Source organism: Mytilus galloprovincialis, chromosome 5 (genome assembly GCF_965363235.1).
Source record: "Mytilus galloprovincialis chromosome 5, xbMytGall1.hap1.1, whole genome shotgun sequence".
NCBI classification, from domain to species: domain Eukaryota; kingdom Metazoa; phylum Mollusca; class Bivalvia; order Mytilida; family Mytilidae; genus Mytilus; species Mytilus galloprovincialis.
This window is the reverse complement of record NC_134842.1, coordinates 37,294,319-37,311,085: the sequence shown is the minus strand read 5'-3', so window position 1 is coordinate 37,311,085 and position 16,767 is coordinate 37,294,319. Positions and strand designations below refer to the sequence as shown.

Below are 16,767 nucleotides of genomic sequence, written 5' to 3'. Positions count from 1 at the left end.
GATTAGATCGTTCACATGTCCATGTATTTCTATGCATTTCTATGTGCCTGGACCTACCTGGTTCGTTATAAAAGATGGTCTCATGCAATTGGTGATTGGTATCATAGACTTTGCCGAAAAAACCTGGACATGAATTTTTTTCCTTTCAATGAATGCGTTTCTGATTGAATGTTTTTAAAATTTAGTTAGTTCTGTTTCCAAGTATCAAATAACTATGCATAACATAAATAGATATAACAATTTCATATCTACTAAACAAATAGACTTGACCGGCTGAACTGAAATAACTGTGTATCTTGTAAACTTTCAACTTAAGCAAAGGTTACCTGTGAGTAAGTTTTAACTTGTGTTCCAAATTAATTTTTAATTGAAATTTTGTAACTTGATGGTTCGAAACTAAAACCAATTCTTAACAACATGATTAATTTTAAGTCAATGTTTAACCAATTAAGATATAAATAAAATTTAGAAAGGAAATGGAGAATGTGTCAAAGCAACAACAACCCGACCGTAGAGCAGACAACAGCCGAAGGCCACCAATGGGTCTTAAAGCATTTTTTACAACTTATTTTAGTACTATCGTGAATGACTATAGATAAAATATGAACTATCAAACAATCTATCTCCATTGTTTTTATTTCTATGAAATTCAGTTTTTTCCTTTTATACATAAATGGAAAGTTCATCTAAGCCATAATCAAATATTGAAGTTTTTTTTAACAATGTTACTTTTTGTAGCTGTTTCGTGTAGAAGTTGTTAACAATCAGTAACTGCGATCTTAGAGGTATCTAATGACCAATTTCCTTTCAGATCGGTTTGCTCTTATCAGTTTTTATATAAAGAGAAGGTTAAAATCAATAAAAGTGATAGGTCTAGCAATCATAAAAGCGCGTTTTATGACAGTAAATAAAGTGACTTTATGTCATCATGATTTATATAAGATGAGACCAAATTAGGAATATCGTTATTCAAGTAAATAAATACCTCACTATTTAGTGGTTTGTTCAAATGAAAAATTGCTTTTCTCATTAAATATATTTGATATAATATTTTTACAATTGGTTCAATGCCATTCTTATCTGAATGTCATTTTTAATCCTCAGATTTTTTTTATTTTAACCTTTTGAGTGATATACAATTATATTCAAAATGATAATGTATTTTTTCCAGGCCTGCGCTTGTGTGGTTCCTTCCCCCATACAACTATCATAACTTATATGTTTCTTTCGTGTCGTTGTTATCCTCTGATATTTGATGCGTTTTCCTTAGACGGCGTGCACAAAGTTGACGACAACTGTAACATGCGCTTGTAAAAGATGTTTTATTCAACCTTGTTTAAAATATCTCTTAAACAGGAAGGGTTTTTGAATGATAAAATAATAAATACTAGCCATTAAAATACACATTATTAGTAAGGTTATCAAATTTCAATATATAAAGTATTAAACGAACTTAGAACAAACGGCAAAAATATTTGTAACTTGTAACATTAAATAATCATAAAATAGATTTTTTGACTAAAATTTATACAAACTCAACATATTTAACCGCATTTTCGTATAACAGAATTTTACGGATTCGGACAATTACGTTAAACGAAATTTACCCCCAGAAATCAAAAACTGCCATGGTGGATGAGTTTGGAACATAGTTCGTTATGTGTAAGAAGTATTAATTTGGAAGAATTAATATTCGAAAAAGGAAGAATTGGCAAGAAAAAATATGTAATAGCTATTTTTTTATAACAAAATAACTCGATATTCCAAATGTGCATATCAAGAGGTTCTGAAAAATATGAATGATTCGATAGTCCAGGCTGAACACCTGAACCTTTTTAATGCTCAACTATCATGTTACAATAAAAAGAAATGACGTTTTAACGCTATTTTCTTAATAGTGTCTCCAACATAGTCGCTAATCATTTCCATTACACTGCTCTTTATATTTAAAGTAATGTGATAAACTAAGAGTCCAGTGGGTTTTTTTTTACGCTTGCGTTTTCGGGGGGAGGGGGGAGGGGGATGCCGACGTCGTTCATTATTTTAGTTATTTGAAGACGTTACGTTTGTGGACTCAGATTTATGCACGCTATCTTAGTTTTAGTTTGTAACCCGGATTTGTTTTTTTTCTCAATCGATTTATGAGTTTCGAACAGCGGTGTACTACTGTTGCCTTAATATATGAAATGTAATCATCAGATTTTTTAATCATCCTCATTTGTAAGTTCACAATTATAGATCAAAAACAATCTTGGTATGTGCGAAATGAATCCCAAAACAGGTGTAATATTTCAAATAGTGTGTTTTTAACTAAAGATAGAAAGTTGTTTTCAGCGATATGAAGCGACACAACTCTTAGTAGACATGTGACAAAAAGGACAATTTATTACTCGTTCAAGATTTCGAATTACTTGGTACCATAGTTGGCCTTTTAAACTATTTTTGATTTGAGCGTCACTGATGAGTCTTTTGTAGACAAAACGCAGGTATGGCGCAAATAAAAATTTAAATTTAGGTATCTATGATGAGTTTATTTAAGTTAAATATATTGTAGTGATAAATAAACGTTTGAGAATGCTAAATTTTCATGAAAAGAATATTCGAGAGAAATATATGATGACTTTTTTCAACTGTGAAACTGATTGTTAGACAATAATAGATAGTATGTGAATGCAACGAAGATATTACAATTGATCTAGTTTAAAAAAAAAAGTGATATTAAAAACCACTGCAAAAATATACACCGCAATCAAACACTCCGAACAATAATTTGTGTCCATCAAGGCTATGTTGTACTGTACTTTATTAATATTTTGATATGAGCGTCACTGATGAATCTGATGTAGACGAAAAGCGAGTCGGACGTACTTAATTATAATCCTGGTACCTTTGATAACTATTATGTCATTTGTATCATTTACACAGTCATGTATATAAATATATATTATAAGAACCCCTCGCGTCGATTTCTTGTGAAAACAGTATATGCAATAAGGCCAATATTCATTGCGTCAAATATAGATTTTATGTAAAAAAATATATGAAATATAGTATGAAAAATATAAAATTTAAAACAAAACAATTAAATATATATTATAAGAACCCCTCGCGTCGATTTCTTGTGAAAACAGTATATGCAATAAGGCCAATATTCATTGCGTCAAATATAGATTTTATGTAAAAAAATATATGAAATATAGTATAAAATTTAAAACAAAACAATTAAATATATATTATAAGAACCCCTCGCGTCGATTTCTTGTGAAAACAGTATATGCAATAAGGCCAATATTCATTGCGTCAAATATAGATTTTATGTAAAAAAATATATGAAATATAGTATGAAAAATATAAAATTTAAAACAAAATAGGTTTTACAGCACTTGATAAAATCCGAAGAACGGTGATAAACTTTACTACAATACTTTAAGTATGGCAACACACTTTTAGGGGACTAAGATCATTGTGTTTGTTTTAGGGTCCATACTACACGAAAAGTTTAAAGTAATGTTGTCTCAGAGAGGGGGTTACTCCATAATTTACAGGACTGTTTTTGTTTTGTTTTCTGTGGTGGTACATCAGGTAGTAAATATATAATTAAGTTTTTGAAAAACAAAATTCAACAATAAAAATTATTTACCAAGACCGTTGCTACTGCAAACAGTATACATATTACTATTGCCGATTTGATTTTTTTTTGTTTATTTTTGTTAACATTTTCAATACTTAAGAAAACGAAAGACTGGCAAATAAAAAAACAACAACAGTACAGCCACATCCAACAAAATCTACAGAGTGTTGCTAAAAGGAGACATTTACCTTTATTCCAAAAACTATATTTAAAAAATCATGTAATGGCAAATTTTATTATAAAATATCCGTATTTGTATGCAAGTATCGAAGTACTGAATATTAGACTGTTGATACCCTCGGAGAATAACAAATATTTAAAAAAATATGTTAAAAAGGGAATTAGATGCAGGACTTTGACTTCAAATCATACATTCTCATTGAATTTTAGAACGTGATCTACATTTATGTGGTTTTTATTTTAAGATTTTTCTTTCTCAAAGAGTCTTATTAAATATAAATAACCACACGCAACTATTTTGATAAAATTTGTGTTTTGATATATCAATGATATATATGTTAGCGGTAGCTTTTATAAATCAAGCTGAATAATTTTTGAAAGCACATCCCTAGAACGGGTTTCTAATTAAATTGAACAGACTAAACAGCAATTAGAAAATAATAATTGATAGACAACAAAGTAGATGGGGATACACTTGAAAATGTAAGACTTTAAATGAACAATAATGATTTTTAGATATATCTTTTTATTTTATTTTGCTGTGACGCTGTCTCATTGAAGTATACCACAAATCTTATTTAATCATCGTTAATTTGTAAATAATGTTGTATCAACTTGTAATTTATGGTCTTTTAAACATTTGGAATATGGTTAATTTGACACTATCAAAAGCAGGGAGAATCGAGAAAACAGAAGACAAAAATATCCGCTGAATAATCGCTAATGCACATAGAAATTTGTGTTCTTCCAAAACAATTTTATATAGACATTGAAAGATTGGAAAATAATTTGATATAATGAGTTGATTTATCAGTCGCTGTGTGCATCACTTGGTTCGATGTACTCCGAGGAATAGCAACTTTGTATATATATAATATAAATAGTATTATATCTATGATTGATTTAAATAAACTCATCATATTTATTAGTTAAATTTTGTAGTTGCGCTAGTCACGCGTTTTGTCTACAAAAGACTCATCAGTGACGCTCGAATAAAAAAGGATAAAAGTGCAAAACAAAGTACGAAGTTGAAGAGCATCGAGGACTAAAAAGTTCATAAAAGATTTGCCAGATACAGCTAAGGTAATTTGTTTCCCAACCGAATATAAATAAATATGTTTAAACTAAGGTAATTGATTCCTAAAGTAGAAAAGCCTTCTTTTGTTAATAGTTAATCTATAAGTATAGACATATCAATGATTGATCATGTCAACACAGAAGTGCTGACTACTGAGCTGATGATACGTTCGGGAATAAAAACTCCAACAGCAGTGGCATCGACCCTTTTGGTTGTAAATAAACTCATTATAGATACCAGGATTACATTGTGTATATGCCCAAAACTTATCAGTGATACTCGAATAAAAAAAATAAGAGAAATAACTAAACAACTAGATTTTCAAAAATAAAACATTATTTTCTAACTTGATACATTGGTGTATGAAGAAACAGTTGTTAATGTATAATTTGATGCCAGTGTTGCGTTGTTAAGTATAGGATGACTGAATTCGTCATAAAGTAAACCTGAAACAAATTGGAAATGTCACTTTTAGTTTGAGAAAAAGCTCAACTTTTCTTTTTAAAAGTGTTACAATGAATGTTATTAAAAATTGTGTTTGAAGGTAAATATTTCAAATCATTATCATATATTAAAAATTGAGTGGAATTATTTGTGCAAAATCCTACAATGTAGATGACAGAAGGAGTTATTTTTTACAAATTCATGACATTTTTCTCGACAATTTTAGATTGATATTCCAAATAAGTAATATACTTAAATACGTGTATGATACCGCTGTACGACATGTACATGTGCTCGTGGGAAACAGATTTATCAGTTACTGTATTAAAGAACGCCTAAAATCGCCTCTATATAAGTTTAGAGCTCAACATCAAGAATTGACAGGATATATCGGAATATTGTCGCAATCTTAGTTCTTCAGATACCAGAACAGTCATTTTATCTCTAATTTGATCCAATTTGTCCTATTTTAAAAATCCAATGTTTGATTGAGTGTGGATTCGCAAGGCTAGTGATATACCGGATTTTGTATAATGCATAGTTCGTTTCTGTGTGTGTTACATCTTAATGTTGTGTCGTTGTTCTCCTCTTATATTTAATGCGTTTCCCTCAGTTTTAGTTTGTAACCCGGATTTTTTTTTATCGATTTATGAGTTTTGAACAGCGGTATACTACTATTGCCTTTATATATGTATAGAAGGCGATGCTTTCCCTGTCGACGACATAAGACAAGCTCCATTTCGAACTAATGCGATTCTCTCAGTTTGTTTGATATCTTGATTTTTTTTCTTAACAGCTTAACTAAAAACTTGCATCTGATTTTACCGTAACGTAGTCAATGGTAATGACTCTCACACATGTATTTTCTGTTTTTACTTGGACTTAAAATATATACAACGTAAAATTCGGTATACCTCTTTTAAAATGTTTTGCTGCATATTTTTCATGCTATTAAGAGTACTTACCTGCAAAGCAAGCCGTCATAAAACATGCAATACACCCAGCTATCCATGTCCGTACTACAATTTCAGACACTATATTTTTCTTTTCCGGGATAAGTACACTCAATCCACCAACAATTACTCCCATTGTCATTGGATTAGAAAATCCACATAACGCATATGTAGCAATGACTTGGCTCTTAGTCTGAAGAAAAAAAATATAAGTCACAATCAGTGTCATGCTAGTGAGAGGTTCTGCCATGTTTATATAATCCACCAAGAAAGAAGAAATGCCTGTACCAAGTCAGGAAGATGACAGTTGTAATCCATTCGTTTGGTGTGTTTGAACTTTGGAATTTGCCATTTGATTAGGGACTTTCCATTTGAATTTTTTTTGTTAGTTTACTTTTTATATTGTTTTTAGAGTTCTTGCAACTGGGCCATTTTCTGTATGTGAGTCTTTATCAATGACTAGACATTTTTTTATTTTTGTCCGCAACATGTTTTCTTCCGAAAAGGCAACTTCTAAGTTATCCTGGTATCAATTTTCGTGCATAAAGGTATATCTAATAAATGTAAATGTGTATTCTTCAAAATGCTGAGAGATTTTTCATACAACTCTCTGTAAATGCAAGCAGTATTATAGAAGCCTTTACAACATCGAAGAACATCCCTGTGGACGAGTTCATGTTGACATATCTTTAGAAAATATTCCTCAAAGATAGCAAGCTTATAGTTTTGTGCGCCAGACTAGCGTTTCGTATACAGTATTACAAATCAGCACTGCTACTGGACTGTTATACATTTTACTCTTTAAACAGAAAATTGGAGAATGAATTTACCGTTTGGTTGCTATTCGTTCCGTTGGTTGAAAAGTCTGTCTTTTGAATTTGTTTTTACAGACTTTTCTCTTTTTGAATTTATCTTGGAGTTTGGTAATTTTGTTCATACTTTTATAGATACACATGTATATCCGTTGAACCTGAAGACATGAGTCAAAATAAAATTAAGAATGGAAATAGGGAATGTGTCAAAGAGACAACAGCAGAAGGTCACCAACAGGTCTTCAATGCAGCGAGAAATTCCAGCACCCGGAGGCGAGAACTGAGCAATATTTTCAAATTCAAAGTGACAAAAGACTTTCTTTCGGTTGCGGAGAGAACATTGCAACTATTTATGCTTTTGTTCGAAATTCACTATCTAAATAGATCGTTACAATGCAACTACATCGTACGCATACATTCGAAGAAAGTGATTGTAAATATATTTCCTTAAAATTGGCATATTTATGCAACTGAACATTTTTCTGTCTTTGCAGTTGGTATTGTACATATATGGATAAACTCACTGATATAGCATCAATTTTGATAAACTCGCCAAGTTTGGTGTAACCAACAAACTCGTTTACGACAGTTTTTAAACCCACCACTTCACCAACGATTTTACAGTCTTTCCATGGTACACCCATCAGAAATACTAGGGGCATCATCACATATGAAAGTATAAGCTACAGAAGAAATTAAACAATCTGAACATATTAGTTACCATATGTTATGGGTTGCAAATATAGAGCAAATCAAATACGTACAATACATTTGGTCCCAAAAGATCAGTACTTTGTACTATTTTGAAACATTTAGTAGATCATAGTTTTCATTGCAAACAATACAAAATTTTGAAACAAGTATTCCTAGTAAATTGCATTTCATTCGAGACAAGACTTAATGTGGTTTTATGATTTTCTTATGCATTGGAGCATATTAGTGTTACCACTGCACATACTCCTCCGTCGCTGTTTATTGGTTTGTGGTGTGAAATCTACCTCGACATACAGTAACCCATATTATAGAGTAGGTTGACACTATTTCATAGTATTAGATTAATTATTTCTTATCACATACTTAAAGCAACACGACGGGTGACACATGTGGAGCAGGATCTGCATACCCTTCCGGAGCACCTGAGATCACCCCTAGTTTTTGGTGGGGTTCGTGTTGTTTATTCTTTAGTTTTCTATGTTGTGTCATGTGTACTATTGTTTTTCTGTTTGTCTTTTTCATTTTTAGCCATGGCGTTGTCAGTTTGTTTTAGATTTATGAGTTTGACTGTCCCTTTGTTACCTTTGTTCCTTTTTGACATGATCTCATAGTATTAGATTAATTATTTTTATAACTTCTTAATATTCTTTGATACATGTTAAAAATTTGTACCATTGATGTTGTTTTTCTATAGTATTGGTATATCAAATGCTTTTTTCATTACTGGTTTTGTTTTTATTAATACTAAAATTTCTTCGGTGTGGTTTGTGGTTTTTTTAAAAGATTAAAAAGAGAAGGTCTAGGTGCTTAAACATTTCAAAGATATTAGCGGCATTAACCAACTGATTCAAAAACTCGTTCAAGTAACCAGCGGCATGAACCAAATGATTTCTAAAACTCATTCAATATACCAGCGGGATCGAGTCAGAAAAGATCACACCACAAGTTTTCCTAAAATGACAAGGTATCACTATAAGAAAAAGATAAAATTTATCATTAGCGAAAAAGATAAAATTTATCATTAGCGAAAAAGATAAAATTTATCATTAGCGAAAAAGATAAACTTACATTTAAACTGAGATCTGGCAACATTACCAGACTACCCAGATAAGCCAATACAGCATTTATAAACGATATAATACTGAGAAATGATATGAGGCAAGCGATAACAGTAAGTACAACAAACATGGCGTCTTGTGCTCCCTTTGCTGCGGCTTCAATAACGTTTGCAGATTCTGATCTGAAATGAAAAAATGGTTTTGCTCAAAAGTTCATGAATACAATGCATCAAACTCTGAAACAGCGGTAAACGACGTCCTTGCTATGCTACGCAAAAGATTAGCACAGCCACGTCACTGATGTTTCTAAGTTTGGAAGTGCATTTGATCAATTGATCAATGATTTAGCAAAGAAGAGAATTACTGTATTATCTTTTGATCATGGAATAACAGAAGGGCGCTTACAATAATAAGAATAACTATTTTGCGCCAACCTAATAATTTTACTATTATTAAAGTTTAATTGGTCGAATAGAGTTGATAAGTGTCAACCAAAAACAGCGTTTGTGTCCGTATAGGAACGTTGAGAATTCTTGCGGGTTTCATTACAGCTTGACTCGTTTCAGTGTACTTAATAATTTAGAACAAGTTTTGTCTGTATTATGACTTATTATATTTATCTGAATTGATATTTGCAAAAGTATAAGTAATAAAATATCATTGTGGATTGAAGTTTTGTAAGTCTTTTAACTAAATTTCTTGGAACGTTTTTATTATCACGTGTTTTTCTAATTTAAAAAGTACAAAATACAATGTACAGTGCTGTCATCGTCTGACAATATGGATGTTCTGCATCCAGATGAATAGTTTATACGAATTTTAATACACTTAAACCAAATAGAACAAAGTCGTGATAAAGCCTATTTGTGATGACGTCGCGTAAATCAAACTAATTTCACACAGCAAGTGCGTGCTGAAGGAGACAGCTCACCTCATAGATGCTCTCATATTTGACAAGTTTTATGTGTTTTTCTATAATATAAAAAAGAAGATGTGGTATGATTGCCAAGGAGACAACTATCCACAAAAGACCAAAATGACACAGACATTAACAACTATAGGTCACCTTACGGCCTTCAACAATGAGCAAAGCCCATACCGCATGGTCAGCTATAAAAGGCCCCGATAAGACAATGTAAAACAATTCAAACGAGAAAACTAACGGCCTTATTTATGTAAAAAAAAATGAAAGAAAAAATGATCAGTTTATATAATCAAAACGAACTCTCACATTTTGTTTTAACATTGGTTTACTTCTGTTACCTATTATCTACCCTTGTATGTTGAAAACGAGTCCAAAACATAGACGTGTTTCTCAATCTTTTGTTAATATGCGAGTGTGTTTCTAGACTGATTGCTCGTTTATTTCTTAAAGACCTTTGTGTTCATACGCTTATAATAATTATGACACTGATCGACTTTGATTCATTAACAATGTTAACCACTATGATGTTGGGAACAAGACCGAAAAAGAACCCGAAAACCTTCCAGTTTAAACTGTGTGAGTATTACTCAAAGCGTAAGCTTTAGTTTGCTAAAATATTATTGATATACATACTTATGGTTTGTAAGATTGCTTTATATCCTAATTAAACTAGTTTACGAATGAATTAAAGGATGAATTCGAAATGATGATACAGACAAAGATTTGAAAACAAAGAATACAAATACGATACCCGTATAGGTTAAATATATACCCGCACTTTTTAGTATTTGTACAATAAAAATGCATATTAATCAAGTTAAAAAATATTTGGTAAACTTCTTTTTATCTCCTACCTACTATTTATACTTTTTATCTGGCGCCATGTTTTTGTCTGTGATTCTTCTGTTTCTGGACAGATTATTTTAGACACAGCCAAACCAGCAGGTGCCGACATCAACACTGCTGTTAAGATATGCGATGAAGATATCTAGACGAAACAAATATCATAAGAAAATAATATTTTTGAAATGCTATACCAGATTGTTTCAGATCAAGCCTCACGCGCTAACGCATGTAGAAAGAAATATCAGTTGACAATTTCAACCTTTAAAATTCTCTACTCTTCAGTTAACACAATCGGACCTTGATTACCTTTCGAAAACGTTTCATTTATCATTAATCACTGATCACATTTTCCTCTGACGCGTTTATTCATACTCATGACCTCTTAGTCCGAGGATGATGCTGATAATAAGGACGAAGATATCTTTTGTGTAAGCTGAAAAACTGATTTGATCATCAAAACCGAACCCGTACCCAAGATGAGCACACAAACCTCGAATAAACACACAACAAATATAATTTTTGTTTCAAAGAAACAAATATCAAGTGAACATATTCATTCTGTAAAAGGATAATGTTTATGAAGATACGTAAATAAGCGTAAGGACTGTCAACTATTTTCTGGTTTATTGCATGCGTATTATCTGCAATAATGTATGCATTGACAGCAATTACTTTGTTTGTTGCTATTGGGCAAAGTATTTTAAACCTGAAACATACACACATTATTCAAGACTTACCCCATACATTACAAACAATCCAAAAATGTCAGCTGATACACTTGCAAAACCAGCTGTCATTATAGCAAACAGTTCTGATTTAGTTAAGAGTGAGAGGTACGGCTTGATAGAAAAACTTGCTTCGGGCTGTCAAAAAAGAAAAATGGACAAGTTATGTTTTTGTTTCTATAAAACAAGCATGTCATATTAATTGATTTAATAAAACCGACTATTTTTCAAGCGTTTAACTGGTTCTTGCTGTAATTGTATCATGCTTTTGAAAGATATTTTAAAATTTTCCATGTTGAGATGGAATAAAACCTTTGGGGATTAAAGGATTATTGGTGGATGTGCATATCTACTGTAAATATATTTCTAATGAAATATCTTTGAACAGCATTGATTGCTTTTATTCTTGTTGAATGATCCGAAATAAAATATGACATAATCTGTCAATGAACTATAATGATTGACAGTGTATTTACCTGACCAAGAAACATGCTAGCGGCGGTACATACAGTTTCTGCAGCAGTCGTTCCCATGGTGAAGTGCATTACTACAGCAAATTTCTCCACCAACATTTGCATCAAACCGAAATGATACAACACGGATACCACAGAATTAATGAAAATGACAGTTGGCATCAGCTAATAAAGATAAAACATATAATAAAATGGATGATTTTAAGCTAATATGGAGTTTTCAAGAACGCAAAAATCGATTTGAATAAATATAAAGGTGAAAGCAATATAGACATCATATTGAAATTGAGCCCATGAGAAATGTGTTTATACATTTACGCTTAGGTGACAAAATTCAAATCACTTATATGCCATAATTTATAAAGAAACAAGAATATGTCCCCAGTACACGGATGCCCTACTCGCACTATCATTTTCTATGTTCAGTGGACCGTAACATTGGGATCAAAACTCTTATTTGGCATTAAAATTAGAAAGATCATATCATAATGAACATTTGTACTAAGTTTCAAGTTGATTGGACTTCAACTTCATTAAAAACTACCTTGACCAAAAACTTTCACCTGAAACGGAACGAACGGACGTACGGACGAACGGTACAGACCAGAAAACATAATGCCCCTCTACTATCGTAGGTGGGGCATAAAAAAACATGGAAAACTAAAAAATAAAGAGTGCTTCATTTCGAGTTTGTATTTTTATGCCCCACCTACGATAGTAGATGGGCATTATGTTTTCTGGTCTGTGGCTCCGTTCGTCCGTTCGTCCGTTCGTCCGTTCGTCTTTCCAGTTTCAGGTTAAAGTTTTTGGTCGAGGTAGTTTTTGATGAAGTTGAAGTCCAATCAACCTGAAACTTTGTATATATGTTCCTTATGATATGATCTTTCTAATTTTAATGTCAAATTGGAGTTCTGATCCCAATTTCCACGGTCCACTGAACATAGAAAATGATAGTGCGAGTGGGGCATGCGTTTACTGGGGACACATTCTTGTTTCTATTGTTTTTTTTCTCTCTCTCTCTCTCTTATTTTCATGGGTTCGGGAGATATGAAATGTACATTTCTCAAGATACATGAGATGTTGTCGTTATTTTGTTAAATAAAGACAACCTCTCCTTGAACAGTCATTTGATAAACCATCAAAATTAAACGAAAGCTTGTTATAAGGACTCAAATACAGTGTGTAAGGTTTCTTAGATAAGATATATTGAGAGCAAAAAAAATTATGAAGAGACATGCCCGTAATTTGTGACCTTTTTAAAAATAGGTCCAACCATATAGCTATTATCGCCACGATTTGCTTACCGTCAAAATCTAAAGTTGTTCATCTATGGAATCAATATCGGTAAAAAAAAATGTACAAATCAAATAAAGAAACTTTAGATCGAATATCCTGACAAATGTTTTGAGTTTTTGATATTCCGAGAGGAAGACAATGCACAAACAAAGTAAATATAATACAGTCATATAAACGTAAAACACAGTGAACAGCTTAAATAAACACGAGGAACTGACTTTATATTCCGGTTGTTACATTAAAACCAGAAATCAATCATCTTGTTCCGGAAGATTAAGTTACTAATGTTCCACATACAATACTTATGGTAAAATATGGCAATATAGGCTGAGGATAGCTGTGTTATAATAAAAAAAATCCAAACAAGTTATAAGCTTTCATTCATTCTAAAGAAAACATAAAATACTATTTAATTAAAAAACAGTCATGTGGTAATTCAAAGTTTATATTAGTCTCTCTTCCGTTTTTTATTTTGCTTTTGTCATTCAGACGTTTGATTTTACCAAGTCAGGAAAATGGCAGTTGTTAGCATATAGTTTGTTTCTGTGTGTGTTGCATTGTTATTTGGTTTTTGTTGCACTTCAGTGTTAAGGTAAAAAAATATCCTTTTCTGTGTTTGTTCATTCATAAATATAACAATACCTTAAATATGAATTCAAAATCACCATATTTTTCTCCAAACACAAAGTTGACTCCTGCTAAAACGTGGCTCTGGAAATGTTCTACTTGCTTTCCTAGAAAAGAAAATGTTTTGCGCCCAGCTTCTGTCCGTAAGATGAGTAATCCCAATACCATCTGAAGCACGATACCCCATATAACTGGTTTCCAGTTTATCTTGTCATAAAGAATTAAGAAATGTTTATACTGGTTTGATAATTTGAAATATAAGCTGTTCATAATAAGGGTTCAAATTATTTGCATATTGTTTTGAGCGTTTCCAATGAAGATGAATTTAGAAAAAAAGTTCAGACACATGAATATAGTGATTACTTTTCTTCATTTTTGTACACTACTGCTTCGATACTGCTGCTGGTGGACTATCAGAACGCGGTATCATCGGCTCAGTAGTCATGATTCATAACAAACATTACTGAAATTGTCCGTTTTTATTAAATCAGTAAATATTAAAAACAACACGCCGGATGCTTACCCGTCCGGAGCACTTGACTATTCAATGGGGTTCGTGTTGCTCAGTCTTCTTTTTTTTTTTTTTTGTATTTTGTGTACTATTGTTTGTTTATTGGTCTTTTTCTTTTGTAGCCATGGCATTGTATGTTGATTTTTGACATGAGTTTGAATGTCCCTCGGGTTTCTTTCGCCTCCCTTTCAAGAAACTAAGATTTCAAGTTAACCTGAAATAGATTTACTATTACCTCTTTAAATGTGTAGTTTCTTTTACATTGAATTTCTTAGCTTTCATATGTTGCTCTTTATGCGTATCTGGTTTAGGTTAATCCAGAAATGTGCGTCGTTAGCATGCAATTTATAAAGTGTTGTCTGCCTATGTGGTATAACATAATAGACAATTACTTTTTAAATATATGGTGCCTAATGGATATGTGATATAAGTCAAGATAAATTACGAATTTGTTAGCTATTGCGTTGATAGTACCGATACAATAGTCGTCAAGTTCAGAATTTTATGGAGGACTATCATTTGGCCTGTCATAAGACATGGAAGAATATGTCACTTTACCTCTAATCAATTCTAATTATAATGTCACTTGTAGTTTGTAAATAGAAGTCAAACAGGATATCACCCAAATCCTCCAACAATCCGTCAACAGATGTCAAGTTTAGAAGATTCGCCTTTTGTGTGTCTTAGAATGATTGTCAATGAGACAATATAAACGTTCGTCCTCTTAAATTGGTCAAGTTGATGAAAAATCAGGCGAGATATAATAATAAGTACAATCAATATTGATATAAGCTGCTTCCTCTAACCTAGTCAAGTCTAAAAGAAGCTTTCTGTGAAACTGAAATCAGTCAGGAATAATTACCATCAAACCTGCTATAGACGTCAATTAGGGTACTGAGACTCACCTGCCGTCTGTTATAAGATATAAGCCAGGATGTCCCAATAAGTACCGTCAATCCTGCTATAGATATCAAGTTCTCTAAGTTCTCTAAGTTACTTATTACCAAATAACATATGCAGGCCAGTACAACTACTGCGTAAGAACCACTACAATGATAATATGTTTTCTAGTTTTTAGTTATGATAGTTGCGCTAACATACAGTATTTTGAAAAGAAAGAAAATGCTTCATACAATGTATGGTTTATCTCATTGTTCAGGGCCAGAAAGAGTTTCTTTTTTTTGTTATTTGGTCTTTGGGTAATCGCCTAGTTGGTCCTAATCATCGTGATTACATCTATTTATCTTTATATTGAAATCAATTGAAAGAATCTCGGATTATATCCACCTATATTTGTATTCACATCGTTACTTTTTTCATAGCTTTTACGTGTGTTTTTACCATGCAAATATTGTTAAGATGTTGTCTTAATTCTTGTCTTTAATGTCATACATTTTCATATTCATCGTGTCAAATATAAAAGTTATGCAAGAAAAGTGAAACGAAAGGCACCCAAATTTGTGTTATCAAAGTAATCTAAGCTTTTGTTGTGAAAATTTAAAAGATATGTAACGTTACTAAATATTTAAAAAAAAATAGTAGATTTCAAAAGTGAATAGCACAGTCATATCGTTTCAGAAAAAAAATTAGCCATTCTGTTTGCTGTTTAAAGTCTTCACACACATAATTCATCGGTCGGACTATAAACCTTGTATTAATTCAAATTTAAAACAATAGAAAAAACAAATTTACCGAAAAATCGTGTGAGAATCATTAACAAATTCGTTCAACAATATTCACTGTCAACGAACAATCGATCTCAAGCAATTTTTCACTTAAGGTGGTACCTAACACCACAGGGAGATAACTCTGTAAAGTCAGCAAAACGTTGTGTTGTAAATGGAATATCAAGCTTCTCAATGATCAAAATTAGTGTTTGTCAAACTGCTATATAACCAGTGTAATTTTCTGACAAAACGTTTGGTTCAAAATTTTTTAAATTTTTATATTTTTGTTTAAGGGTCAAAGTAAATACTTTGTCAAAATTTTATGAAAATTAAACGAGCCAAATTAATTTTAGTGAAAGTGTTGGGTACCACCTTAACATGACAATTTTCGCACCATAGAAATCAGTGCTGTTTAAAAGCATAAAGATATCCAATAACGTTTACTTACATTGAAAACTGTCTTGATTTCATCCACTTCATTCGAGTAGAAATTTTAAAAAAAGGTTCAGAAACTTGATCTCCAAACTTCTTTTTGACATAGTGATAGCATAGACAAAATGCAACAAAACAAGTGATACATATAAATGGTAAGGCCTGGTGGTAATCTGGAACCAACACTGCTACACATACTGTATATGAAGAAATCAATACAAGGGCTATGACTCTGTATGTGATCCTTAGTCGTCGGGAACATTTGTCTTCGTCCATGATCTAAAAAAGTCTTTAAAAAAAATATGTATACGAAATGAAAGAATTATTTGGTAATTTGAAGAATTCATTGAAATAGCTGAACTTTGATAGTCTCTGTTTAATTTGTCTCTTTAAGA

General features: G+C 31.7%; 1 protein-coding gene across 3 annotated transcripts; it reads right to left on the bottom strand.

Moving 5' to 3' along the window:
* Nucleotides 1-5,207: 5,207 nt before the first annotated feature.
* LOC143074476 (solute carrier family 28 member 3-like) lies at nt 5,208-16,715 on the bottom strand. 3 transcript variants are annotated; one of them, XM_076249917.1, is made up of 10 exons: nt 16,389-16,678; nt 15,179-15,320; nt 13,778-13,969; nt 11,843-12,004; nt 11,379-11,504; nt 10,650-10,783; nt 8,881-9,052; nt 7,623-7,781; nt 6,299-6,479; nt 5,208-5,335 (listed from the first exon to the last, which is right to left on the bottom strand). In XM_076249917.1, the coding sequence occupies exons 1-10, from the start codon at nt 16,646-16,648 to the stop codon at nt 5,232-5,234; spliced, it is 1,632 nt and encodes a 543-aa protein (XP_076106032.1). In that variant the 5' UTR covers nt 16,649-16,678; the 3' UTR covers nt 5,208-5,231. The 3 variants fall into 3 exon arrangements, 2 of the variants coding, with proteins under 2 accessions (XP_076106032.1, XP_076106033.1); XM_076249918.1 differs by lacking the exons at nt 15,179-15,320; nt 16,389-16,678 and having other exon boundaries at nt 13,778-14,246; XR_012977880.1 differs by lacking the exons at nt 5,208-5,335; nt 6,299-6,479 and having other exon boundaries at nt 7,644-7,781; nt 10,654-10,783; nt 16,389-16,715.
* Between the last annotated feature and the right edge of the window lie 52 nt (nt 16,716-16,767).

What these genes read in the sequence shown, in the direction of transcription:
- LOC143074476 (XM_076249917.1), bottom strand. Translation starts at nt 16,648, where the DNA reads ATGGACGAAGACAAATGTTCCCGACGACTAAGGATCACATACAGAGTC. An exon ending in TCAAAATTGATGCTATATCA is followed by an intron (nt 6,480 to 7,622) that starts GTGAGTTTATCC and finishes TTTTTTCTTCAG; the next exon opens with ACTAAGAGCCAAGTCATTGC. An exon ending in TATGACGGCTTGCTTTGCAG is followed by an intron (nt 5,336 to 6,298) that starts GTAAGTACTCTT and finishes AATTTGTTTCAG; the next exon opens with GTTTACTTTATGACGAATTC.